Source organism: Streptopelia decaocto (genome assembly GCF_964273445.1).
Source record: "Streptopelia decaocto genome assembly, contig: SUPER_29_unloc_2, whole genome shotgun sequence".
Classification (NCBI taxonomy): domain Eukaryota; kingdom Metazoa; phylum Chordata; class Aves; order Columbiformes; family Columbidae; genus Streptopelia; species Streptopelia decaocto.
This window is the reverse complement of record NW_028117343.1, coordinates 23-26,963: the sequence shown is the minus strand read 5'-3', so window position 1 is coordinate 26,963 and position 26,941 is coordinate 23. Positions and strand designations below refer to the sequence as shown.

At 65.3% G+C, this 26,941-nt stretch overlaps 3 protein-coding genes across 4 annotated transcripts in view; 1 reads left to right on the top strand and 2 right to left on the bottom strand.

The window, feature by feature from the left end:
- Positions 1–6,867, top strand: part of LOC309450833 (kelch-like ECH-associated protein 1) — an 18,235-nt gene extending 11,368 nt beyond the window's left edge. For both annotated transcript variants that reach the window (XM_082076467.1, XM_082076466.1), the window contains exons 2-6: positions 794–1,422; positions 3,485–4,170; positions 5,240–5,445; positions 6,116–6,292; positions 6,368–6,867. In XM_082076467.1, the coding sequence (XP_081932593.1) occupies positions 865–1,422; positions 3,485–4,170; positions 5,240–5,445; positions 6,116–6,292; positions 6,368–6,534 (1,794 nt within the window). In that variant the 5' untranslated portion in view covers positions 794–864 and the 3' untranslated portion in view covers positions 6,535–6,867. The remainder of the gene's footprint in view (positions 1–793; positions 1,423–3,484; positions 4,171–5,239; positions 5,446–6,115; positions 6,293–6,367) is intronic.
- On the bottom strand, positions 6,806–8,573 carry LOC309450835 (kinetochore protein Spc24-like). Its single transcript, XM_082076469.1, has 6 exons — positions 8,505–8,573; positions 7,783–7,956; positions 7,565–7,709; positions 7,329–7,421; positions 7,174–7,250; positions 6,806–7,090 (listed from the first exon to the last, which is right to left on the bottom strand). Exons 2-6 carry the CDS (start codon positions 7,946–7,948, stop codon positions 6,984–6,986), a joined length of 588 nt encoding a protein of 195 aa, XP_081932595.1. The 5' UTR covers positions 7,949–7,956; positions 8,505–8,573; the 3' UTR covers positions 6,806–6,983.
- A 573-nt stretch (positions 8,574–9,146) lies between these two features.
- Positions 9,147–23,877, bottom strand: PDE4A (phosphodiesterase 4A; the record flags this gene model as incomplete). The annotated part of the gene is made up of 16 exons (XM_082076478.1): positions 9,147–9,172; positions 11,099–12,071; positions 12,629–12,811; positions 12,878–13,000; positions 13,068–13,222; positions 13,948–14,047; positions 14,629–14,793; positions 15,171–15,269; positions 15,633–15,820; positions 16,288–16,381; positions 18,924–19,036; positions 19,497–19,546; positions 19,629–19,702; positions 19,776–19,812; positions 20,550–20,714; positions 23,606–23,877. 16 exons carry the CDS (start codon positions 23,875–23,877, stop codon positions 9,147–9,149), a joined length of 2,817 nt encoding a protein of 938 aa, XP_081932604.1.
- Between the last annotated feature and the right edge of the window lie 3,064 nt (positions 23,878–26,941).

The following is a 26,941-nucleotide window of genomic DNA, read 5'->3' as shown; positions in this document are numbered from 1 at the left end:
GGGGTCCCTCCCTGTGCCTCAGTTTCCCCTGGGAGGGCACGATCCTAATGTCCCCACCCCCCCCTTGTGCCTCAGTTTCCCCAGCACTTACTGGGGCCGATCTGGGGGGGTCTCCCCAAACCCCCAGTACATATTGGGGCCGATCTGGGGGGGTCTCCCCAAACCCCCAGTACATATTGGGGCAGATCTGGGGGGGTCTCCCCAAACCCTCAGTACATATTGGGGCCGATCTGGGGGGGGGGTCTCACTTCTCTTGCCTCAGTTTCCCCATCACATACTGGTGTAGATCTGGGGGGGTCTTCCCAACCCCCCAGCACATACTGGTGCAGATCTGGGGGGTCTTCCCAACCCCCCCAGCACATACTAGGGCAGTTCTGGAGGGGTCTCCCCCCTTCTCTTGCCTCAGTTTCCCCATCACATCCTGGTGCAGATCTGGGGGGTCTCCCCAATCCCCCAGCACATACTGGTGCAGATCAGAGCTGGGGGGGCGTCTTCCCAACCCCCCAGCACATACTGGGGCAGTTATGGAGGGGTCTCCCCCCTTCTCTTGCTCCAGTTTCCCTATCACATACTGGGGCAGATTTCGGGGGTCTCCCCCCTTCTCTTGCCTCAGTTTCCCCATCACATCCTGGTGCAGATCTGGGGGGGGTCTCCCCAAACCCCCAATACATATTGGGGCAGATCTGGGGGGGGGTCACCCCAAACCCCCAATACATATTGGGGCAGACCTGGGGGGTCACCCCCTCCCCCTGCCTCAGTTTCCCCACTCTAACCCCTCCCCTTTTCTCCACAGCTTCTCATCCCCCCCCACCCCTTCCTAACCACCCCACGCAGGGGGGGGACCCCTGCGATGCTGGACCCGCCATGTCCTCCCCGCCACCCCCCGAGTGCCCCGCGGAGGTGACCCCCTCCCCGGGGGGGTCCACGGGCTCCTTCAGCTACAGCCTGGAGGAGCACCCCAAAGCCGCCCTGGCCATCATGAACCAGCTGCGCCTGGAGCGCCAGCTCTGCGACGTCACCCTGCGCGTCCGCTACCGCCGCGACGTCCCCCCCGCCGACTTCCTGGCGCACAAGATCGTTTTGGCGTCGTCCAGCCCGGTTTTCAAGGCCATGTTCACCACGGGGCTGCGGGAGCGCGGCATGGAGGTGATCCCCATCGAGGGCGTGCACCCGCGCGTCATGGAGCGCCTGGTGGAGTTCGCCTACACCGCGTCCATCTCGGTGGGGGAGAAGTGCGTCCTGCACGTCATGAACGGCGCCGTCATGTACCAGATCGACAGCGTGGTGCGCGCCTGCTGCGACTTCCTGGTGCAGCAGCTGCACCCCAGCAACGCCATCGGCATCGCCAACTTCGCCGAGCAGATCGGCTGCCTGGAGCTGCAGCAGAAGGCGCGCGAGTACATCTACATGAACTTCGCTGAGGTGGGGGGCGCCCAAACGGGGGGGGTCCCCAAAACGGGGGGGGGTCCCCCAAACGGGGGGGCACCCCAAACATAGGGGTCCCCGCAACAGGGGGGTCCCCGCGGGGTTTACTTGCGAAATATCCACCCACCCGTGTTTTCCCCCAGGTTTCCAAGCAGGAGGAGTTTTCCAACCTCCAGTTTCAACTGGTGCTGTTGATGAGTTGGAAGGGGGGGTCCTGGCTTTCGGGGGTGCCCGTACCCCCAAAAACCCCCCATTTCTCCCTCCCCCACATGTTTCCAAGCAGGAGGAGTTCTGGGGACCCTGTACCCCCCAAAAAATACTCATCCCCCATATTTTCCTCCAGGTTTCCAAGCAGGAGCAGTTTTCCAACCTCCAGTTTCAACTGGTGCAGTTGATGAGTTGGGATGAGCTGGAGAGGGGTCCTGGCTTTTAGGGGGACCATGTACCCCCCCCATTTTACTAATAATACTCCTATATTTTACAAAAAGTACTCACCCCCCATATTTTCCTCCAGGTTTCCAAGCAGGAGTTTTCCAACCTCCTCCTTCAACTGGTGCCACTGGTGGGTTGGGATGAGCTGGAGCGGGGTCCTGGCTTTTGGGGTTGCCCCTACCCCCAAAAATAATCCTCCCTCCATTTATCCCCCAGGTTTCCAAGCAGGAGGAGTTTTGGGGACCCTGTACCCCCCAAAAAATACTCACACCCCCATATTTTCCTCCAGGTTTCCAAGTAGGAAACCTCCAGTTTCAACTGGTGCTGTTGATGAGTTGGGATGAGGCGGAGGGGGGTCCTGGCTTTTGGGGGTGCCCGTACCCCCCCAAACCCCCCGTTTCTCCCTGCGGCGCAGGTTTCCAAGCAGGAGGAGTTCTGGGGACCCTGTACCCCCCAAAATATACTCATCCTCCATATTTTCCTCCAGGTTTCTAAGCAGGAGCAGTTTTCCAACCTCCTTCAAGTGGTGCCACTGATGGGTTGGGATGAGCTGGAGGGGGGTCCTGGCTTTCGGGGGTGCCCGTACCCCCCCAAACCCCCCGTTTCTCCCTGCGGCGCAGGTTTCCAAGCAGGAGGAGTTCTGGGGACCCTGTACCCCCCAAAATATACTCATCCTCCATATTTTCCTCCAGGTTTCCAAGCAGGAGCAGTTTTCCAACGTCCAGTTTCGACTGGTGGTGCTGATGAGCTGGAGGGGGGGTCCTGGCTTTCGGGGGTGCCCATACCTCCCAAAACCCCCCGTTTCTCCCTCCCCCGCATGTTTCCAAGCAGGAGGAGTTTTGGGGACCCTGTACCCCCCAAAAATACTCACCCCCCATATTTTCCTCCAAGCAGGAGTTTTCCAACCTCCAGTTTCAAGTGGTGCTGTTGAGAAGTTGGGATGAGCTGGAGGGGGGTCCTGGCTTTCGGGGGTACACATACCCCCCAAAATCCCCCCGTTTCTCCCTCCCCCGCATGTTTCCAAGCAGGAGGAGTTTTGGGGACCCTGTGTCCCCCAAAATATACTCATCCCCCATATTTTCCTCCAGGTTTCCAAGCAGGAGTTTTCCAACCTCCCCCTTCAACTGGTGCCACTGGTGGGTTGGGATGAGCTGGAGCGGGGTCCTGGCTTTTGGGGTTGCCCCTACCCCCAAAAATAATCCTCCCTCCATTTATCCCCCAGGTTTCCAAGCAGGAGGAGTTTTGGGGACCCTGTACCCCCCAAAAAATACTCACACCCCCATAGTTTCCTCTAGGTTTCCAAGTAGGAAACCTCCAGTTTCAACTGGTGCTGTTGATGAGTTGGGATGAGGCGGAGGGGCGTCCTGGCTTTCGGGGGTGCCCGTACCCCCCCAAACCCCCCGTTTCTCCCTGCGGCGCAGGTTTCCAAGCAGGAGGAGTTCTGGGGACCCTGTACCCCCCAAAATATACTCATCCTCCATATTTTCCTCCAGGTTTCCAAGCAGGAGCAGTTTTCCAACCTCCTTCAAGTGGTGCCACTGATGGGTTGGGATGAGGCGGAGGGGGGGTCCTGGCTTTCGGGGGTGCCCGTACCCCCCCAAACCCCCCGTTCCTCCCTCCCGCGCAGGTTTCCAAGCAGGAGGAGTTCTTCAACCTGTCGCACTGCCAGCTGGTGACGCTGATCAGCCGCGACGAGCTGAACGTGCGCTGCGAGTCCGAGGTTTTCCACGCCTGCATCAACTGGGTGAAGCACGACTGCGCCAGCCGGCGGCTGTACGTGCAGGCGCTGCTGCGCGCCGTGCGCTGCCACTCGCTCACCCCGCACTTCCTGCAGACGCAGCTCCAGAAGTGCGAGATCCTGCGGGGGGACTCGCCCTCCAAGGATTACCTGGCGCAGATCTTCCAGGACCTGACGCTGCACAAGGCCACGCAGGTCCTGCCCTGCCGCGCGCCCAAGGTGGGCCAGCTCATCTACACGGCCGGCGGCTATTTCCGCCAATCCTTGAGCTTTTTGGAAGCTTTTAACCCCCGGGACGGCTCTTGGATTCGTTTGGCCGATCTGCAGGTTCCCCGGAGCGGTTTGGGGGGTTGTGTGGTGGGGGGGTTGTTTTATGCGGTGGGGGGGAGGAATAATTCCCCCGACGGGAACACGGACTCGGCCGCCATCGATTGTTACAACCCCATGACCAACCAGTGGTCCCAGTGCAGCCCCATGAGCGTCCCCCGCAACCGCATCGGCGTGGGGGTCATCGACGGCATGATTTACGCCGTGGGGGGGTCGCACGGATGTATCCACCACAGCAGCGTGGAGAGGTGAGGGGGCTGCGGGGGGAGGGAATGGGGTGATAAGGCAGGAGCGGGGGGTCAAAATCTGCTTGGGGGGGTAACTAAATCTGCCGCCCAAGGTGATAACACAGCCCTGGGGGGTCAAAATCTGCCCCCCAGGGTGATAACACAGCACTGGGGGGTCAAAATCTGCCCCCCAAGGTGATAACACAGCCCTGGGGGGTCAAAATCTGCCCCCCAAGGTGATAACACAGCACTGGGGGGGTCAAAATCTGCCTGGGGAGGGGGCTAAAAATCTGCCCCCCCAGGGTGATAACACATGGTGATAACAGATATTATTATTGCGGCCTCCCATCACTCAGATACTATTATTATGTCCCCCCCTATCGCTCAGATACTATTATTATGCTCCCCCCATCACCCAGATACTGTTATTATGTGTCCCCCCATCACTCAGATACTGTTATTATGTCCCCCCCATCACCCAAATACTGTTATTATGTGTCCCCCCCATCACTCAGATAGTTATTATGTCCCCTCCATCACACAGATACTGTTATTATGTCCCCCCCCATCACTCAGATACTATTATTATTGTCCCCCCCATCACTCAGATACTATTATTATTGTCCCCATCACTCAGATACTATTATTATTGTCCCCATCATCACTCAGATACTGTTATTATGTCCCCCCCATCACTCAGATGCTATTATTATGCCCCCCCCATCACTCAGATGCTATTATTATGCCCCCCCCATCACTCAGATGCTATTATTATGTCCCCCCCACCACTCAGATACTGTTATTATGTCCCCCCCATCACTCAGGTAGTATTATTATTGTCCCCCCCATCACTCAGATGCTATTATTATGTCCCCCCCATCACTCAGATACTATTATTATGTCCCCCCCATCACTCAGATACTATTATTATGTCCCCCCCATCACTCAGATATTGTTATTATGTCCCCCCACCACTCAGATACTGTTATTATGTCCCCCCCATCACTCAGGTACTGTTATTATTGTCCCCCCCATCACTCAGATGCTATTGTGGCCCCCAGTCACTCACATACTATGGTTGGCCCCCCAGGTACGAGCCGGAGCGCGACGAGTGGCAGCTGGTGGCCCCGATGCTGTCGCGGCGCATCGGCGTGGGGGTGGCCGTGCTGAACCGGCTCCTGTACGCCGTGGGGGGGTTCGACGGCAGCACCCGCCTGCGCTCGGCCGAGTGCTACCACCCCGAGCACGACAGCTGGCGCGCCATCGCCCCCATGGCCACCATCCGCAGCGGCGCCGGTGAGCCGGGATGCGCTCAATCAGAGGGCTCTAATTAATGAGTGCTCAAGGAGAAGAGGGGTCCTTAGGGGCAATAAACAACCCCAGGTTCCAGTGGAGGTTGGGAACAAACTGTTGGAGAGCGGTGAAAAGGGACCTGGGGACGGCAGGATGAGCATGAGAAAAGGGTTTAGTTCAGATACTGTCAGGATAAACTCAGGGAACATATATATGTACATACATATATATACGTACAGCCGTAGCACCCTGAGAATGCCCGATCTGGGAAGCTAAGCAGGGTCGGGCCCGGTCAGTGCTTGGATGGGAGACCACCAGAAGGCCAGTGGTACCTGGGTGGGTTAGAAGCGGGGGGATCAGTGGGTCAGAGAGGTTCTCCTGCCCCTCTGCTCTGCCCTCGAGAAAAGGGTTTAGTTCAGATACTATCAGGATATACTTGGGAAACATATATATACATATATATAAAATATATACAGCCATAGCACCCTGAGAACGCCCCATCCCGTCTGATGTGGGAAGCTAAGCAGGGTCGGGCCCGGTCAGTGCTTGGATGGGAGACCAGCTGGGAACAGCGGGTGCTGTGCAAGCTCAGCTGGGTGTTCCTGCTCCAGGGGGGGTTGTTGGACTGGATGAGCTTTGGGGTCCCCGACACCCTGTAATTTCCCCCCGGCAGGGGTCTGCGCGCTCAATAATTGCATCTACGCCATGGGGGGGTACGACGGCACCGACCAGCTCAACAGCACCGAGCGGTACGACGTGGAGACGGACGCCTGGACGTTCGTGGCGCCGATGCGGCACCGGCGCAGCGCCCTCGGCGTCACGGTCTACCAGGGCAAGATCTACGTGCTGGGTAAGCCCGGGGGGGCTGCGGTGGGGGGAAACACCCCAAAGAGGAAGGAGAACCACCCGTGGTGTCTCGGCGCAGGCGGCTACGACGGCCACACGTTCCTGGACTCGGTGGAGTGTTACGACCCGGCGACGGACGCCTGGACCGAGGTGACGCGGATGACGTCGGGGCGCAGCGGCGTGGGGGTGGCCATCACCATGGAGCCGTGCCGCAAGCAGAGCGAGCGCCACGAGTGTCCCTGCTAACGCTGGCGCCGCCGTGGGGGGGGACGGGGGGGCGGGACACGGTGAAGCCGCCGTGCCTCAGTTTCCCCCCTCTCCCCATGTTTTTTCCCCCCACGGCGGCGGGTGAATGCGGCGGGGGGGAGGATAAAAGTCAGCGCTGGTCGCCCCCCCGCCTCGCTCGGCCACATGGACAGTTCATGGGGGGGTCGTGGCACCCCCAAAATTCCCCCCCCCACCTCCCGGTTTTGGGGAGAACACCCCGATTCGCAGCCCCCCCCGTTCCGGCCCGGCAGCCGATTGACTGGTTTTAATGATTTTCACACTGTTGTTACATGAATTAAAAAGGAAAAGAGACTTTTGCAGTTAAGCTGGGGGGGTCAGCACCACAGGGGGGGGGGGGGGGGGCAGTGCCATAGTGGGGGGGTCAGCGCCGCCAGGGGGTTGTTGGCATTGCCGAATCTGCGCCGGATTCACCACGTCGTCGGCACGAGGCTCCACAAATAATCGCTAACGAAGCAGCGCGAGTGGCGGCTGCCGTCGATGTCAATGGGCTGAGCGATGTCGGGGCCATAATGGACTTTTTGGGGGGGGGGGGGGGGGGAGAAGAATTAGGGGGGGTTTAAGTGGGGTAGGGGATGGGGGGGCAAGGGGGCCACTCACTGCCTTTGATCTGCGCCGCCTCGGCTCCGTAATCCCAATCGATGCGGCTGATCTTGTAGTAAAGCTGCGTCACGTACCTGCGGGCGACACGTCGCGGGGGGCTCGGGGTGTTTTGGGGTGCACCCCCCCGCCTTGCGACCCCCCCCCAAACTCACGCTGCGGCCGGCACGGCGTCCTCGTCCCGCTCCGTTTCCTCCTGCAGCCGCCGGCTCTGCTCCCGCAGCTCCTCCAGCTCCCGGCGCAGCGCGGTGCGGCCGTCAAGGGACTCAACCGCCCATCAAGGGACTCAACCGCCCATCAAGGGACTCAACCGCCCATCAAGGGACTCAACCGCCCATCGCCAACCCCCCAAAAGGGACAATAAGGACCCCCCCGCCACAACAAAGGATATTCATGGCTGCTCTGGAGCTCGGCACCCACCTCCCGCGCCCGCTGCAGCTCCTGCTCCAGGTCCCGCAGGCGCCGGAGCAGGCGCTGGAGCTCGCTCTCCCGCTCCAGCAGCGTCCGCGCCACCGTCTCCTCGGCCGCCGTGAGCTCTGCGGACAGCGGGGATGCTCAGGGGGGGTCACGGGGGGGGATATAATAATTTGGGGGGCCGGGGGTGCTCACCGCGGAGCAGCCGGGCGGCCGCGGCCTGAGCGCCCAGCAGTTTGTCGTCCGCGCGCGTCCGTTTGTCCAGGCTGCGCTGCAGGAGGCTGCCGGCCCAGCCCGACACCAGGACCTTCAGCAGCTCCTTGCTCACCTCCTCCAGCTCCTGCATGCGCCTGCTCGGCATGGGGGGGCCTGGGGGGGTCGGGGGGGTCATATGGGGTGGTGACACCCCAAAGTTTGGGGGAAATTGTGGATGGGCAAGAGGCGTCACTGGGATGGGAATGAAGGAGAAAAGCTGGGGGGGGGGGGAAGTGGGGTCTGGGGGGGGAAAACAAGGCTGGGGGGGGACACAGGGGTCGGGGGGACACACAGGGGTAAGGGGGGTCATATGGGGTGGTGACACCCCAAAGTTTGGGGGCAGATTGTGGATGGGCAAGAGGTGGAATTGAGAATGAAGGAGAAAAGCTGGGGGGGAAGGGGGGGAAGTGGGGTTTGGGGGGGGAAACAGGACTCGGGGGGGACACAGGGGTAAGGGGCGGGGCACAGGGGTCGGGGGGGTCATATGGGGTGGTGACACCCCAAAGTTTGGGGGGGAATTGTGGATGGGCAAGAGGCGTCACTGAGATGAGGCTGAAGGAGCCGGGGGGGGGGACAATACCCAACCCGCCCCCACCCAAACCGCCCCCCGTTCCCCTGTCCCGTTCCCCTGTCCCGCCCCCCCCGTTCCCCTGTCCCGTTACCGGCTCCGTGTGTTGGTTTCGCGGGGGTGGGGGGGGGAAGCGCCACTGCGCGCGCGCCGGCGTTTGAACCGCACCGGGTGGGGGGCGTGGCCTCTTTGCGCACGCGCCGCTCCCGCCTGTACGCGCAGCGCGCATGCGCGGGAGGTTCGGCGCGGCCGATCCCGCGGGCGAGCCGCTGGGGGGCGCGAGGCCCCGCCGCTTGCTTCTGCCCCGCGGACCTTCTGGCCCGGCGGGAGGACTTGGGAACCTCCTCTCTATGGTCGGGGAGGGCACCTTGAGGAGGGGAGGGGTCCAGGGACCCCCCCAGTGTTGGGGACCCCTAGGGACCTGGTCTAGGGACCCTCCCAAGTGTTGGGGATCCCCCCATAGCCTGGGGATGCTACGGGGACCCCCCCCCAGTGCTGGGGACCCCCCCATGTCCTGAGGATACTCCAGGGACCCCCCTGCAGCAGTGGGACCCCCCCAAAAGGGGCCACGACCCCCCCAGGGCCTGACCCTGATCCGTGGGACACCCCCAGGACATGAGACCCCCCCCCATGGGCATTGGGACCCCCCCAGACCTTCCCTGTCCCCCCACCAGCCCCTTGTCCCCCCAGTTCACCCCCCCCAATTCAACCCCCCCCAGCACAGACCCCCCCACACTCATTCCCTTCTCCTCTTTATTGGAGCTGATGGCGAAGGAGGGAGAAGGGGAGGGGGGACACAAAGAGGGGGGGTCTGGGGGGGTGACTTTGGGGGTGGGGGGGTCACCCCCATTGCCCCCCCCCGAGAGGGGGGGTCCCGTCCGAACTATTCACAATATTTACAGAGAACGCCACCGCGTACAAAAATAAAAGCTCTGCCCCCCCCACAATGAGACCCCCCCACACTGAGCCCCCCCCATCCCAAAGGCCACGTCGCACGGGGGGGGGCCTGACACCCCCCCCCCCAATTTAAAGTGGGGGTCAGACCCCCCACCATGGGCCCCCCCCCAGCACCACTGTGCCCCCCCCCGGCTGCGCCCCCCCCAGTGAAGGGAGACCCCAGCCCCAATGCTACAGTACAGTGTTCAGAAATGGGGGACACCCCCCCCCAAAATAAAACCCTAAAAAAAAGCTATTTTGGGGTCCACCCCCCTCCCCCCCCAATGGGGGGGGCACCTTGTTATTGCTTCACCTCTAATGGGGATTTGGGGGGGGGTCCCCAATATGGCCTGGCCCCCCTGCACAGACAGACCCCCCCGATATAGAGGGGACCCCCCCCCCCGCAGGGGGGCAATTGGGGGGGTCCCTGTGCAAAAAGGGGGGGGGGTGAGTGGAAGACTTTGGGGGGGGGATGAGCACCCCAAAGCCTCAGCCCCCCCCCCAAGTCGCCCCCCCTCATCCGTCCTCCCTGTGGGTCAATGGCTTTTGGTGATGGGGGGGGTCCCCACTGCCCCCCCCTTTGTTTTTGGGGGGGGGGGTCTGTCCGTGTCCCCCTTTGTTTCCCCCCCGGGGCGGGGGGGGTTGGAGCTTTTTTTGTGTTTTTGAGTTTTTTAAAAAATACAATAAAAATTCCCCCTGTCCCCCCCCCCCAAAATAAACCCCGTTTGGGGCAAAACAGCCAGAAATCAACAGTTCCGGTTCAACCGTGATCAGCAAATCAGCCGAAAAGAGAATTGAGAGGATTGGAGTTAAATTGAAAATTGAAACCAAATTGAGGCTGAAATGAAATCAAAATGAAATTAAAAATGGATTAAAATTCAACCAAATCCAGACGGAAATTTAGAAGGAAATTCGACATTTTAAATTGAAAAAATTCAGGTTAAAACAAAATCAATTGAAATTGAATTGAAGTCCAATTCAAACCACCAAAATTGGAGTGGAATTAAAAGTTAAGAAAAGAAAATTAAAGTGAAATTTAAAATTCAGAAAAGAAAATTGAAACGGAATTAAAATTTAACAAAATTAAAATTTAAGAAAAGAAAATTAAAATAAGATGAAAAGCAAAAGAAAATTGAAATGGAAACGGAACCAAAATTCCAATCAAATTAAAACCAGCAGGAAATTAAAATAAAAACTAAAAATTAAAAGTTCAGATCAGAGCGAAATTAAAAGCAAAACCCAATTAAAATCAGAATAATTTTCAATAGAAACCCAAATTAAACCAAAATTCAAATCGAAAGGGTTTTTTTAAATAAAACCGAATTAAAACTGTTTTTAAAAAATCAAATGAAACAAAACTCCAAATTGCACCCAAATCAAAACCCCGGATTAAATTAAAACGCCCTAATTAAGCTTCAATTAAATTAAACCCCTCAGAGCTCGGGGGGGGAAAGGGCGGGGTCACCACTCCCCCCCCCTCCCCGGGGGGTCTCCCCGGTGGCTGCCCCGGGGGGGCGCCCCCTGGCGGCCTGGGGGTGTCACCGTGTCCCGGGACGGCGCCCCCTGGCGGCCTGGGGGTGTCACTGTGTTCCCAGGGGGCGCCCCCTGGCGGCCTGGGGGTGTCACTGTGTTCCCAGGGGGCGCCCCCTGGCGGCCTGGGGGTGTCACTGTATGGTGGGACTGCGCCCCCTGGCGGCCTGGGGGTGTCACTGTATGGTGGGACAGCGCCCCCTGGTGGTGTGGGGGTCTCACTGTATGGCAGGACAGAGCCCCCTGGTGGCGTGGGGGTGTCACTGTATGGTGGGACAGCGCCCCCTGGCGGCGTGGGGGTGTCACTGTATGGTGGGACTGCGCCCCCTGGTGGTGTGGGGGTCTCACTGTATGGCAGGACAGAGCCCCCTGGCGGCGTGGGGGTGTCACTGTGTTCCCAGGGGGCGCCCCCTGGTGGCGTGGGGTTGTCACTGTGTTCCCAGGGGGCGCCCCCTGGTGGCGTGGGGGTGTCAAAGAGAGGCGGGACAGCGCCCCCCGGTGGTGTAGGGGTGTCAAAGATAGGCAGGACGGCGCCCCCTGGCGGCGTGGGGGTGTCACTGTACGGTGGGACAGCGCCCCCTGGCGGCGTGGGGGTGTCACTGTACGGTGGGACAGCGCCCCCTGGTGGCGTGGGGGTGTCACTGTATGGTGGGACAGCGCCCCCTGGCGGCGTCGGGGTGTCACTGTACGGTGGGACAGCGCCCCCTGGCGGCGTGGGGGTGTCACTGTACGGTGGGACAGCGCCCCCTGGCGGCCTGGGGGTGTCACTGTATGGTGGGACAGCGCCCCCTGGTGGCGTGGGGGTGTCACTGTACGGTGGGACAGCGCCCCCTGGCGGCCTGGGGGTGTCACTGTATGGTGGGACAGCGCCCCCTGGCGGCCTGGGGGTGTCACTGTATGGTGGGACAGCGCCCCCTGGCGGCGTGGGGGTGTCACTGTATGGTGGGACTGCGCCCCCTGGCGGCGTGGGGGTGTCATCCGGCCACGGCGGCTCGTCCCCCTCCCCCGGGTGGAGGCGGAAGCGGAAGCGCGGGGCGGGGGCGGGGCCGGGCGGGGGGGAGGGGCTGCTGGGCACCCGGCGCTGGTACCAGTCCCGGTTCTGCTCCAGCGTCTCCAGCTGCTCCTGCGCGTCCGGGGCCACCAGGTCCGCCCAGGTCTCCCACAGCGGGTGCACGATGTAGTCGATGAAACCCACCTGTGGGGACACCGGGGGCACCGTCACCCGCCTGGGGACACCGTGGGGACACCGAGGGTCTTCGTCCCCGACATCATGGTGACACCAAGGGTCCTTGTCCCCATGGGATGCCCAACTGGGGACACCGAGGGTCCTTGTCCCCATGGGATGCCCAACTGGGGACACCGAGGGTCTTCGTCCCCATAGGATGCCCAACTGGGGACATCATGGTGACACCAAGGGTCCTTGTCCCCATGGGATGCCCAACTGGGGACACCGAGGGTCTTCGTCCCCATAGGATGCCCAACTGGGGACATCATGGTGACACCGAGGGTCACTGTCACCACGGACACCCAGTCCTCCAATGTCCCCTGTGTCCCCAATGTCCCCGGTGTCCCCAGACCTGCGACTTCTCCACGGAGGCGCCGTGTTTGTCACACATGGGGCTGATCTCCATCCCCAATGCCTCTGGCCACGTGTCCCCACAATGTCACCCCTGTCCCTATTCCCCCCAGTTCTCCCCAGTGATGCCACCCCCGATGTCCCCGATGTCCCCAATGTCCCCAGTGTCCCCCGACCTGCGACTTCTCGACGGAGGCGCTGTGCTTGTCGCACATGGGGCTGATCTCCATGCCGCGCTCGCGCTCGCGGTCGCCCTGCCTGAAGAACTCCTCCATGATGCGCTCCGTCCACTGCCGGTACAGCCCCAGCGGCTTCGTGGGGTTGCTCAGGTCCGCGCAGTGCACCATATTCCTCAGAACCTGCCCCAAAAAAGCGTCACCCCCCGCCGCCGCCCGCCCGCGTCCCCCCCGCGTCCCCCGCGGCACCTGGATGCGGTCGGTGTAGTTGTCCAGCAGCAGCACCCCGGAGCTCGTCACCTTCTTGGTCTCCACCATCGTCTTCAGGTCGGCCAGGAGGCTCATGTGCTTGGACATGTCGGTGGCCAAGACCTGCGGGTGACGCGGGGGGTGAGGACGCCCCCCCCCACCACGGGGACGCTTTTTGGGGTGTCCCTACCATGTCGATGACCATCTTGCGGAGGGTTTGGCGCTGGCGCTTGCTGAGGTTCTGGAAGATGTCGCAGTTCTCCTCCTGCAGCAGCTTGAAGCCCACGGCCAGGTGATGGTTCTCCAGCACCGACTCGTCGTTGTACATCAGCGCCAGCTCCGAGTCTGCGCCACGGCGGGACACGGGGGACACGGGGGACACGGGGGACACGGGGGACACGGGGGGATATGGGGGGGACATGGCTCAGGGACACCCCCAGAGGTGGGGACACAAGTGGGGGACCCCCCAGATGGGGACTCAGATGATGGGTCCCACCACCCCATGACTGGGTCTCATCAACCTATGATGGGTCCCATCACCCAACCATAGGTCCCACCATCCCATGACGGGTCCCACCACCCCATGATGGGTCCCACCACCCCATGATGGGTTCCATCAACCCATGATGGGTCCCACCACCCAAACATGGGTCCCACCACCCAAACATGGGTCCCACCACCTCATGATGGGTCCCATCAACCCATGACAGGTCCGACCACCCCACGACTGTTCCCATCACCCCATAACAGGTCTCCCACTCCATCATGGGTCCCACCACCCCACAACAGGTCCCACCACCCCATGATGGGTCCCACCACCCTACAACCGTTCCCATCACCCACCCATGGGTCCCACCACCCCACAACAGATCCCACCACTCCATAACGGGGCTCTCACCCCATGGTGGGTCCCACCACTCTATGACCATTCCCACCACCCCGTCATGGGTCTCCCCACAGGGACACGGGTGGGGGACACCCCAGGTGGGGACATGGGACACAGAGGTGACCTGCGTGTGCCAGAGGGCGCGTGTGCGAGGTGCCCCAGCCGCCCCCGTGGCCGCACTCACTGGTGTTGATGAGGAACTGGTTGGACACGCCGGGGTGGTCGACGTCGTGGATGGCGGCGGCAAACAGGGCGGCCAGGATCTCCAGGTCGGTGAACACCGCCTGGGGCACCCCGAGAACAACACCCCGAGAACAACACCCCGGAGGTGAGCACCCCGAGAACACCCCCAAAAACACCCCCGAAAACAACCCCAGGGATGAGCACCCCTTGGGTCCCACCACCCCGTGATGGGTCCCACCAGCTCATGATGGGTCCCACCACCCTACGACCATTCCCATCACCCAACCATGGGTCCCACCACCCAACCACGGGTCCCACCAGCAAACCATGGGTCTCACCACCCAACCACTGGTCCCACCACCCAACCATGGGTCCCACCACACAACCATTGGTCCTATCACCCCATGACTGGTTCTACCACCCCATGATGGGCTCCACCACCCAACCATGGGTCCCACCCCCCAACCATGGGACCCACCACCCAACCATTGGTCCCACCACCCAACCACTGCTCCCACCACCCAACCACTGCTCCCACCACCCAACCATGGGACCCACCACCCAACCATTGGTCCCACCACCCAACCACTGGTCCCACCATCCCATGACTGGTTCTACCACCCCATGATGGGTCCCCCCACCCCACCACTGGTCCCCCCGCCCCGGGTGCCGCGGGGCTCACGTCGAGGGCGGGGGTGGCCAGCAGGACGTGTGTGGACTGCATGACGTCGGCGGCGTGCAGGCTGTTGTGATAGGCCACGTCAGCGTGGTAGTGGTCCTCCAGCGTCACGGTGTAGGTCAGCAGCGTCTCCACCGGGATCCGGAACGTCTTCACCAGCTCCCGCTCCTGCGCCGCACCGGGGGTCAGACACCCCCAAAGGGGACCCAGGCGTCCGGGGAGGGGGTGGGAATGGGGGGGATGGGGATGGGGAGGGTGGGGGTGGGAATTGGGGGGATGGGGGATTTGGGGTGGGATTGGGGGGTTTGGGGTGGGAATTGGGGGACTGAGGGGGGTTGGGGTGGGAATTGGGGGCGATGGGGAGGATGGGGCAGGGTGGGAATTGGGGGATTTGGAGGGATTGGGGGGTTTGGGGGGTCTGGGGTGGGAATTGGGGTTCAGGGTGGGATTGGGGGGGTTCTGGGGTGGGAATGGGGGGGGTCAGGGTGGGATTGGGGTTCTGGTGTGGGAATGGGGGGTCAGGGTGGGATTGGGGGTTCGGGCACCTGGAATATCGTGTACATGATGCAGCTGAGCGAGCGGTTGTTGGAATATTCGGAGACGCGGAAGATGTTCAGGCCCCACTTGTTGAGGCTGTCGAGCTCCTGGGGGCGGGGCCATCGTGACCCCCCAGCCCCAGACCCCCCCATATCCCCAGACCCCCCTATCCTGATGCCCCCTATTCCCACATCCCCCCTCCCCAGACCCCCCCATCCCAACACCCCCATTCCCACACCCCCCCATCCCCAGACCCCCCCAAATCCCATCCCCAGACACCCCCCATCCCCAAACCCCCCTATCCCAACCCCCGCATTGCCACAACCCCCACCCCCAGACCCCCCATCCCACCCCCCCCATTCCCACACCCCCCCACCCCCAGACCCCCCAGCCCTAAACCCCCCCCACCCCCAGACCCCATATCCCGACCCCCCCACCCCCAAATCCCCATCCCCCCCCACCCCCCCCACCTTGCCCAGCAGCTCCTCGCGGTCGGTCTTGACGCCGAAGCGGGGGACGCCGGAGCCGCCGGTGCCGGAGCTGGGGGGGGGCAGCTTCTTCACCCCACTGATCTGCCCCATGGGGGGGGGCGGCTGCCGCCGCTTCTTCTCGCGCTCCTTAGGGCCGGGGGCCGGGATCTCCACCTCGTGCTGCTTGTCTGGGGGGCACGGGGGGGGACACGAGGGGACGGCTTGGGGACGCGGCCACGCTGGCTCTGGGAGCTGGGGGGGATTTTGGGGGTCCCGGGGATCTTCGGGGGTCCCAGGGGCTGGTGGGGGTCCCTGGGGGTCTCTGGGGGTTCCTGGGGGGTCCCGGGGCTCTCTTGTGTCCTGGGGATCTTTGGGGGTCCCTGCAGGGGTCCCGGGGGTCTCTGGGGGTCCATGGGGTCTCTGGGGTCCTGGGGATCTTTGGGGGACCCAGAGGTTCCTGGGGGTCCCTGGGCGTCTCTGGGGGTCCCAGGGGCTGGTGGGGTTCCCCAGGGGTCTCTGGGGTTCCCTGGGGGTCTTTGGGGGTCCCAGGGGGCTGGTGGGGGTCCCTGGGAATCTTTGGGTGTCCCAGGGGTCTCTGGGGTCCCGGGGGTCCCTGTGGGGGTGCCGGGGGTCTCTGGGGTCCCGGGGGTCTCACCCAGGAAGGTGCTGGCGATGTACTCGGAGACCTGGTTGCCCGAGCGGCTCATCTCGGAGAGGTGGGTGAGCTCCCGGTTCAGCATCCTCTTGAACTGGGGGGGCAGGGGCGTGAGGGACGGGCCCCCCATCGCCCCCCACCTACAGGACCCCCCAAATCCTCACTGGGTGGCACTGGGACACACACACCGGTGGCACTGGGGACACACACACTGGTGGCACTGGGACACTCACTGGTGTCACTGGGCCACACACACTGGTGGCACTGGGGAGGGGACACTGGGCACCCAGCACTCGCAGCCGCTGTCCCACCCCCCCCGAGGACCCTCCCCATTTGGGGGGCACCCAGGGGTGTCTCTGTGGCGAGGGGGGGGGGGGGGGTGACAAACGCCACCCGTGTCCCCCGAGTCCTCACTGTCCTTGAGCGGGGCCCGGATGCTGCCCCCCCCGCCCCCCCGCAGTGACTCATCCCTGCGTGTCACCCCCCCCGGAGGGAACCCAGGCGTCCGGGCCCCCCCCGCCCAGCCCACCCAACCCCCCCCAAGCCCCTTATTGCCCCCCAAGGGGTGGGGGGGGGCAGTAAAGAGCATCACCCGCATCCTTCCCCCCATCAGCCAATCAGGACCCTCCGCCCCATCGCCATGGCAACCGCAGTCTCCATAGCAACTGCCCCATCCCGCTCCTTGCTGAGCGGGGAGGGGTCCCCCCCCCAAAAAAACGGGGCCACCCCAACTTGTCACGAGTTTGCCGGGTCTCAGTGTGACAGTGACCCCCCCCAAGCACAAACTGGGTGCCCCCCCCATATAATCCCACCCCCCGCCGCCATGGGGCCATAGCATCCAAATAACGCTCCCAAAGTTGGGGGGGGCACCGCGCAAGGAGGGGAGGTGACACCCCCACCGTGACATTGGGGGGGGGGGGAAGGTCACAGGTGCCCCCCCCCGTGCCCCCCCTTACCTGGTCCCACCAGCCCACCAGCCAGGGCTTGGCGCACGTCTCGCAGAAAAAGTCCACCAAGGGCATTTTCCGGCCGCGGGGGGGTCGCCTGGGGGGGCTGGGCCCCCCCGCCACCCCGAGAGAAATGGGGGGGGGTCCCTGCTTACCCCTGGGGGGGTGTCCCCCCCTTTTCTTGAGCGCCCCCCCCTCACCCGCAGCCTCTCAGGGCGCGGGGGACGCGGTCGGACATGGTGGGACCGGGAGGGGGGGGAGCGGGAACCCCCCCCACAGCGCCCGGCCGGGGGGGGGGGGTCCCTCACATCGCCCCCCCCACCCCGGGGTGCTGGGACCCCCCCCCCGGGGTGCTGGGGGTTCAACGGGAGCCCATGGGGGGTGGGGGGCTGAGGGGGGATGGAGGAGGATGGGGGGGCTGGGGGGGGATCAGGGATGGGGAGGATGCGGAGGAACGCGGGGGGGTCCCGGGGGGGTCCCGGGGGGGGTGTTGGGGTCCCGGGGGGTCTGGGGGTGCCGGGGGGGCCGTGGGGTCCCGTCGGGGCTGCGGAGGCCGCGGAGCGTCGGGCGGGGGGGGGTGGGGGGGGCACACGCCTGCGCGAGCCTCGCTCCGCCTCCCCGGCCCCGCCCACTGCGGGGGGGCGGGGCGAGGGGGACCCAGGCATTCGAGTCGGGGGGGTTGGTGGGGGCCCCGTGTTAGCGGGGGGGCTCCTGGGGTCCCCCCCACGGCGAGGCCGGGACCCCAAAACTCACTGGGATGGGGACACCCGGGGGTGACACCACTTGGGGGGGCGGGGGACACACCGGGGTCACCCCCAACTGGCCAGGGGACCCCCCCAAACCCCACTGGGATGGGGACCCCCAGACCCCCCACACTAGGGGGTGACACTGGGGGTGACGGGTCCAGGGGGACATGGGGGGACACGGGGGGGGGCACGATCCTGCACTCAGATCTGCAGCACCGGTTACGGCACCAGCACCATTGTCACCATTGCCACCACTGTCACCATTGCCACCACTGTCACCACTGTCACCACTGTCACCATTGTCACCATTGCCACCACTGTCACCATTGCCACCACTGTCACCACTGTCACCGCTGTCACCACCACGGCCACCAGCCTCGTGACACCAACACAACTGCCACCACCAGCCCTGGTGGCACCGGCACCGTCACCACCTGCACCGTCACCCCCGGCACAACTGTCACCCCCGGCACAACTGTCACCGCCAGCACAACTGTCACCACTGGCACCCATTGGGCCAGGACCCCCCCCAGCCCCTGGACACTGTCCCCAAAGTGCCACCAGCAGCTGTCCCCAGCCTGTCCCTGTCCCAGTGTCACCGCAGCGTCCTGCCCCAGGCTCGTGCTGTCCCCATCCCTGTGTCACATTGGGGTTCTGTCCCCATCCCGGTGTCACATTGGGGTCCTGTCCCCATCCCGGTGTCCCCACGGTGTCCCCGTGTCCCTGCGGTGTCCCCATGTCCCCATGTCCCCACTGTGTCCCTGCGGTATCCCCATGTCCCCATGGTGTCCCTGTCCCTGTGTCCCCAGGGTGTCCCCATGTCCCTGTGCCCCCACGGTGTCCCCATGGTGTCCCCGTGTCCCCACGGTGTCCCTGTGTCCCCACAGTGTCCCCATGGTGTCCCGGTCGCTGTGTCCCCATGGTGTCCCCGTGGTGTCCCCACCTTGTTGGACGCCATCTCGCTGACGGCGCGGTGCGTCTGCAGCGTCTCCAGCTGCTCCAGGCACCAATCCAGCTCCTCCAGCGTCTCCCGCGCCAGCTGCTGCGCTGTCTCCTCTGGGGGGCACAGCGGTCACCCCCCCGCCCCCCGACACCCGCTGGGAGGGCACAGACCCCCGAGGGATGGGGGGACCCCCCTGGGTTTATGGGGACCCCCCCGGGGATGCAGGGAACAGGGATCCCCCCAGGGCCCGTGGGGACACCCCAGGGATGGGGGGGTACAGGAACCCCCCCCCGGGTTTGTGGGGACCCCCCCTGGGGATGTGGGGACCCCCCAGAGATGTGGGGGGAACAGGGACCCCCCTGGGGCTGTGGGGATCCCCCGGGGATGGGGGGTACAGGGACCGCCCCAGGTTTGTGGGGACCCCCCGGGTTTGTGGGGACCCCCCCGGAGATGTGGGGGTGTAGGGGTGGGTGGACATGAGGCCCCGTGCCTCAGTTTCCCCGGTTTGACACAGGTGGGGGCAGCACCAGTTCACCCCCCCTCCCCAAAATCCCCCCAGATCCCCCCCCTTACCTGAGAGCGTGGCCTTGCAGAGGGGGGGCTGGGAGCCCATGGGCGACCACCTGGGGGGGGACACGACAGTCAGGGCTGGGGGTCAGGGTCAGGGTCAGGGTCAGGGTCAAGGTCAAGGTCAAGGTCGCTCACTTGGTGGCCGTGGGGCTGGGGACATTGGCCAGGATGGAGAAGTTGCTGCGGACGCTGCGGAGACTCGCCAGGACCTGGGGGGGGACACGGGGGGGGTCAGGGACACAAAACGGGGGGGACACCCCCCCAGGGACCCCCCAGCCCTACCTGGGCGAAGGGGGTGACAATCAGGTCCTCGGCGTGGCTGGAAGAGAAATGGGGGGGTGTCATTGGGGGGGGGGGCAGGACGCCTGGGTCCCCCTTGACCCCTGGGGGGACATGGCCCAGGGTGGCATTGGGGGGAGCACTGGGAGGGATATTGAGGGGTCCATGGGGGGGAAAACTGGGGGGTCCCAAAAGGATGGGGGGGGTCCCTGGGGTGGTATCAGGGGATGCCCAGGGGGGATATTGGGGGGGAGGTCCTTGGGGACAATATTGGGAGGTCACCGAGGGGATGGTGGGGGGGTCCCCAGGGGGATATTGGGGGGTCCCTGGGGGGATGGAGGGTCCCAGGGGCTCTGGGGGTCCCAGGGGGTCCTGGGGGTCCCGGGGGGGTCCAGGGGGTCCCGGGGGCTCTGGGGTTCCCAGGGGGGTCCATGGGGTCCTGGGGGGTCTGGGGGTGCCGGGGGGGCCCACAGGGTCCTGGGGGGTTCCCGGGGGTTCCCGGGGGGGTCCATGGGGTCCTGGGGGGTCTAGGGGGTCTGGGGGGGCTCTGGGGGTCCCAGGGGGTGCTGGGGTTCCCGGGGGGTCCCGGGGGTTCCTGGGGGGGTCCACGGGGTCCTGGGGGGTCTAGGGGGTCTGGGGGGGCTCTGGGAGTCCCAGGGGATGCTGGGGTTCCCGGGGGGGTCTCGGGGGGGTCCGGGGGGTCCCAGGGGGCTCTGGGGGCTCTGGGGGTCCCAGGGGATGCTGGGGTTCCCGGGGGGGTCCCGGGGGGGCACTGACGCGTCGCTGGCGATGGAGGAGTTGCGGGACACGCTCTTGGGGGAGGCGTCGTAGTCGCTGTCCGAGCGGTACAGGAAGGACTCGCGGCGCTGGCCGGGGGGCGGCAGCACCAGCCCCCCCGGGCTGGCCTGGGGCTCCGGGGACGGCCCATTGTCCCCCTCGAAGCTGCGGGGACACGGGGGCGTGGGGGCGGGGCGGGGGACCCCCCTGCGGCCCCCCCGGAGCTGCTGGTGTCGGGGACGCCCCTGGTGACAGCGGGGACGGGGCTGGGGTGACAGAGGCGCCGGTGTCACCACCTGCACCGGGGTCACCACCTGCACCAGAGTCACCATGTGCACCGGTGTCACCACCTGCACCAGGGTCACCATCTGCACCAGAGTCACCATGTGCACCGGTGTCACCATCTGCACCAGTGTCACCATCTGCACCAGAGTCACCACCTGCACCGGGGTCACCATCTGCACCAGAGTCACCGCCTGCACCAGAGTCACCATGTGCACCGGTGTCACCATGTGCACCAGGGTCACCATGTGCACCGGTGTCACCACCTGCACCGGGGTCACCATCTGCACCAGTGCCACCACACATCTTGCCCTATACCATACCGTACTGTGCCATTCCGTGCTATACCATACCATACCATACCATACCATACCATACCATACCATACCATACCATACCATACCATACCATACCACACCATACCATACTGCGCCGTACCATGCTGTACTGTGCTGTAACATACAATACTGTCCTATACCATACCGTACCGTACCGTATCATACCGTACCATGCTATACTGTGCCATACCATACGATACAGTACCGTACTGTGCTGAGCTGTGCCATACCATGCCATATCACACCATACCGTGCCATACCGCCCCATACCGCCCCATAGCCCCCATAGCGCCCCACACGGTGCCGCGTAACCCGCTCGGCACAGCCGGCGCCGGGGGAGCCGAAACGCGACTCATTCCAAATGGCCGCAGGTGACTCATCCCCCTCGGCACAAAGATGACGGCACCGCAGGGACACCGGAGCGGCCTGGACGGCGGCACCGACACCGGCACCGGCGCCGCGTCGGTTTGAGCACCGTTGTTACGCTGGTGATTTCCCATCGGGAAGGGGCAGGAATTGAGGCACGAAGGATCAACCGGGGCCGCGGGAACCGGGAAGAGCCGCCGGGATCCGGCGGCAACCGGACGGATCCTGGTGCTGCCACCGGCCACCCAAACCCCCGCCTGCGGTCGCGCCTTCGTTTGGCTTAATTACACTAATTGTCTCCAGGAAGGGAGAGACCTGGGAGCGAGGGCTGAGCTGGTTCCCCCCGGTTGGAGGGGGGGGGGTCACCCGTCTACCGGTGTCACCGGCGGCTCCGGCACCGCGACCCCTGGATCTGGGGGGGACGGACCCCGGGGTCACCGCCAGTTCTGCCGGGGGGGGGGAAACTCCATGGGGAGGGGAGGAAGAGGAGGAGGAGGAAGGAAACCAAATCCCGACCATCTGCTGAGCCTCCTGCGCAGCAATTAACGCCCCTAACGAAGCCGGAGGTGCCGCTGCTGGAAGGACGCGACGCCCGGCACACGGTGCCGCCGCGGCACAACCGGCGCTCGGCACCAGCACAAATGGTTGTGCCCAAAGAACGTGGGGGGGCCCTCGGTCAGGCCTGGGGGGTGGGGCGGGAGCTGCGGCTGTGCCGGTGGCACCGTCACCGTCCCCAGTGCCAGCACGGGGTCCCAAGGGATGGGACCCCCCCATGGCGCTGCCACCGCCGCTCCCGTCCTGCCGCCACGGCACCGCGGTGAGGGTGGTGCTGGGGGTCCCGCCTCCAGTATTGATACTGGGATGATGCTGGGGGGTCCCACCTCCAGTACTGGTAATGGGATGATACTGGGGGGGTCCCACCTCCAGTACCAGTAATGGGATGATGCTGGGGGGTCCCACCTCCAGTACTGGTAATGGGATAATACTGGGGGGGTCTCACCTCCAGTACCAGTAATGGGATGATGCTGGGGGGGTCCCACCTCCAGTACTGGTAATGGGATAATACTGGGGGGGTCTCACCTCCAGTACCAGTAATGGGATGATGCTGGGGGGGTCCCACCTCCAGTACTGGTAATGGGATGATACTGGGGGGGTCTCACCTCCAGTACCAGTAATGGGATGATGCTGGGGGGTCCCAAGTCCAGTACCAGTAATGGGATGATGCTGGGGGGTCCCACCTCCAGTACCAGTAATGGGATAATACTGGGGGGGTCTCACCTCCAGTACCAGTAATGGGATGATGCTGGGGGGGTCTCACCTCCAGTACCAGTAATGGGATGATGCTGGGGGGTCCCAAGTCCAGTACCAGTAATGGGATGATGCTGGGGGGTCCCACCTCCAGTACCAGTAATGGGATGATGCTGGGGGGTCCCACCTCCAGTACCGGTAATGGGATAATACTGGGGGGGTCTCAAGTCCATTACTGGGACAACACTGGGGGGTCCTGCCTCAGTGCCAGGATAATGGTGGGGGGGTCTCATCTCCAGTATCAGTACTGGGATGATACTGGGGGTCCTGCCTCCGGTACTGGGATGATACCAGGGGGTCCCCCCTCTGGTACCGGTACCGGGATGGTCTGGGGGGGTCCCACCTCCAGTATTGGGATGACACCAGGAGGTTCCCCCCTCTGGTACCGGGATGATCTGGGGGGGGTCCCATCTCCCATACTGGGACGATACCAGGGGGTCCCCCCTCCAGTACCCAGATGATCAGGGGGTCCCATCTCCCATACTGAGACAATACCAGGGGGTCCCCCCTCTGGTACCCGGATGATCTGGGGGTCCCCATCTCCCATACTGGCATGACAGCGGAAGGTCCCCCCTCCAGTACTGGGATGATCTCGGGGTCCCATCTCCCATACTGGGATGATACCAGGGGGTTCCCCCTTCCGGTACCGGCATGATCCGGGGGTCCCACCTCCCATACCGGGTCGATACCGGGCGGTCGCACCTCGGCTCTGGGCGCCGGGATGACGTGGGGGGCTCGGGGGTCCCCGGCGCTGTCACCTACCGCCTGCCGGTGCCGGGGGTCCCGTGGAGGGACGAGGGCCAGGACATGCGGGCTTTGCGCAGCCCGGGCCGGTCCCCGCCGTCCACGGCGTCCGCCCGCTCCATGGGCCGCGCCCGGTGCCGGTCGGTGTCGGAGAAGCCGCGGTGGCGGATGCGGATGGGGGTGCGGGGCTGGCGCCAGAGGTGCTGGGGGGGCTTCAGGGTGCTGGGCCCCTCCCGGGGCACCGGCAGCGACAGCGACAGGCTTTTCCTGGCGCCCGGGACCGGCTCCATCGTCCGCGGTGCCGCCGGGGACCCCGAGGTGCTACCGGAGCCGCTACCGGTGCCGCCGTCGCTCCCGCTGCCGGTGCCGCCGCCGTTCCCGGAGCCGCTCCCGGTGCTGCTACCGGAGCCGCTGCCGGTGCCGCCGCCGTTCCCGGAGCCGCTCCCGGTGCTGCTACCGGAGCCGCTCCCGGTGCCGCCGCCGTTCCCGGAGCCGCTCCCGGTTCTCACCGACGCGCGGCAGCGGCGGCGGGAGCGGCGGCGGCTTTTCCCGGCCCCGGGCTCCGCATGGCCCCGTGCAACCGGTTGGGACGCCCCCCCCCCCGCCACCCCGGCCGGGGGAGGCGCCTGTGGCCGCCGCCGCTGCCGGTGCCGCTGCCGGTGCTGCCGGTGCCGCTGCCGGTGACGCCGCCGCTGCGCCCCCGGTTCGGCGCCTCCTCCCGCCCCGGGACCTGCCCCCCCCCCCGCTCCCCTCCCCCGGGGGCAGCTCCGCCCCGGGACCCCCCCCGCAGGTACAAGGCGGCGCGGACACCCCCCCCGCTATCCCCCATCCCCGGGTTCCCCCTTTCCGGGTTCCCTCTCTCCGGGTTCCCCCCTCCGGGACCCCCCCGGGCATCCCCCGGTGTTCGTCCCCCCCCCCAACGCGGGAATCCCCCAGAAATCCCCGCCCCCCGGGACCCCCGTTCAGGGATCCCCCCATCGGGGCATTTCCCCCCCACACACCTGTGGGGATCCCCCCCCCACCACCACCGCGAGGTGGTTCCTCCCAACGCAGGGGGGACCCGAGGGGGGATCCCCCCCCAGGAAACCGGCGGGGCAGAGATCGTGCCCCCCAAAGCACCCGCGCGTGGGGGGGCAGCGCAGAAACAACAGGGACCCCCCCCCACGATCCTGGGCCCCCCCCCGGGCCAGGCACAACAGATCTGGGGGGGTCCCAGATCTGGGACTGGGAAACGGGGGAACACCCTGGAAAATTCGGCGGATGATTCATTGTGGGGGGGGGCGGGTGGCACACGGCACCGGCGGCACCGGCACCGCACCGGGGACACCGCACCGGGGACACCGCACCGGGACACGGCACCGGGGACACGGCACCGCGGCCACCGCCCCGGCCGGGTCACCGCGGTGCCACCACCGCTCGGGGACACGGAGCAGAACTGCGGGATTAAAGGGGGCTGGGGGGATTTTGGGGGCTGCTCCCCCCACTGCGGTGGGGACGCGGTGGGGACGCGGTGGGGACGCAGGGTCTGGCTGGTGACATGAGGCGGCGGGGCCAGCGCTGGTGTCACCTGCACGAGCACCTTGTGCCGGACATTGTCCCCATCCCTGGCACTGTCCCCGTCCCAGACACCGTCCTGGTCCCAGGTGACGTCCCCATTGAGGACAATGTCACTGTCCTGGTCCCAGGTGACGTCCCCATCGAGGACAATGTCCCCATCCTGGGCCGTGTCCCCATCCCAGACACTGTCCCCACCCCGGGAACTGGCCGGGAACTGGGGACCGTCCTGAGCAGTGTCCCCATCCCTGGCCCTGTCCCCATCCCAACATGTCCCCATCCCAACATGTCCCCATCCCCTGGCCACATCCCCATCCCATCCTGAACAGTGTCCCCATCCCTGGCACTGTCCCCATCCCAACGTGTCCCCATCCCAACATGTCCCCATCCCAACATGTCCCCATCCCATCCTGAACAGTGTCCCCATCCCAACGTGTCCCCATCCCAACATGTCCCCATCCCAGACAATGTCCCCATCCCAGACAATGTCCCCATCCCAACATGTCCCCATCCCAGACATGTCCCCATCCCAGACAATGTCCCCATCCCAACATGTCCCCATCCCATCCTGAACAGTGTCCCCATCCTGGCCACGTCCCCATCCCGCCGTGTCCCCCCCGGCCATGCCCCCCCCGGCGTTGCCGGGCTGTACCTGGGGGTGTCGGGGCGGGTGAGGGTGAGGCGCGGGGGGGCGCCGAGGGGCAGCGAGCTGGGGCGCGGGCGCCCGGGGGGCTCCGGGGGGTCCCGGGGGGGCGGCTGCAGGGTGGCCGAGGGCCGGCGGTGGCCCCGGTGCAGCTCGGCCCCCGGCATGGCCCGCGGCTCCGGGGGGGGCTGCGGGGAGCGGGGGGGTCAGAGCGGGAGCCCCCCGCCCCACACCCCCCCGGGACCCCCTGTGCCCCCCAGTGTCCCCTGTGCACCCCGCAGTGTCCCTGGTGCCCCCCCCCAGTGTCCCCGGTGTCCCCTGTGCCCCCCGGTGTCCCCAGTACCTCCCTGTGCCCCGCCAACGTCCCTGGTGTCCCCTGTGCCCCCCGGTGTCCCCTGAGGTCCCTGGTGCCCCCCCAGTGTCCCCGGTGTCCCCTGTGCCCCCCGGTGTCCCCAGTACCTCCCTGTGCCCCGCCAACGTCCCTGGTGTCCCCTGTGCCCCCCAGTGTCCCCTGAGGTCCCCGGTGTCCCCACCTGCTCCTCCGGCCCCGCCACGTCGCTCCGGTTCCTCCTCATGTGCCCGCCCGGCGCGGGGGCTCAGGGCGCGGGGCCCATGGCGGGGGGGCGGGGGGGCCGCCGCACGTCCCGGGGGCTGCGGGGGGAGCCGGGGTGAGGGGGGGGGAGGCAGCGCCCCCCCCGTTCCGTGCGGCGGCTCCGCGGGTTTGCGGGGAGCAGCGGAGCCCCCACGCGCTCATTGCGGCCGCGGCGCCGCCGGAGCCCCCCCCGCTGGCACGGCCCCCCCGCGCAGCCCCGGGGCTGGGGGAACCGCGCCCGGGGACCCCCCGGCTCCTCCTGCCAAAGGTTGCCAAGGAAACCCCGGGATCACCGGCATCCCCCCGCCCGGGACCGGCATCCCCTTGGCATCCCCGCCCGGTACCGGCATCCCTTCGGCATCCCCCCTCGGTACCGGCATCCCCCCCCCGGTACCGGCATCCTTTCAGCATCCCCCCCCGGTACCGGCATCCCCCCCCCGGTACCGGCATCCCTTCGGCATCCCCCCCCGGTACCGGCATCCCTTCGGCATGCCCCCCCGGGACCGGCTTTGGGAATTATTTTGTGCATTAATTAATGAGCAGACGCTGTCACTGGTGGGGGGAC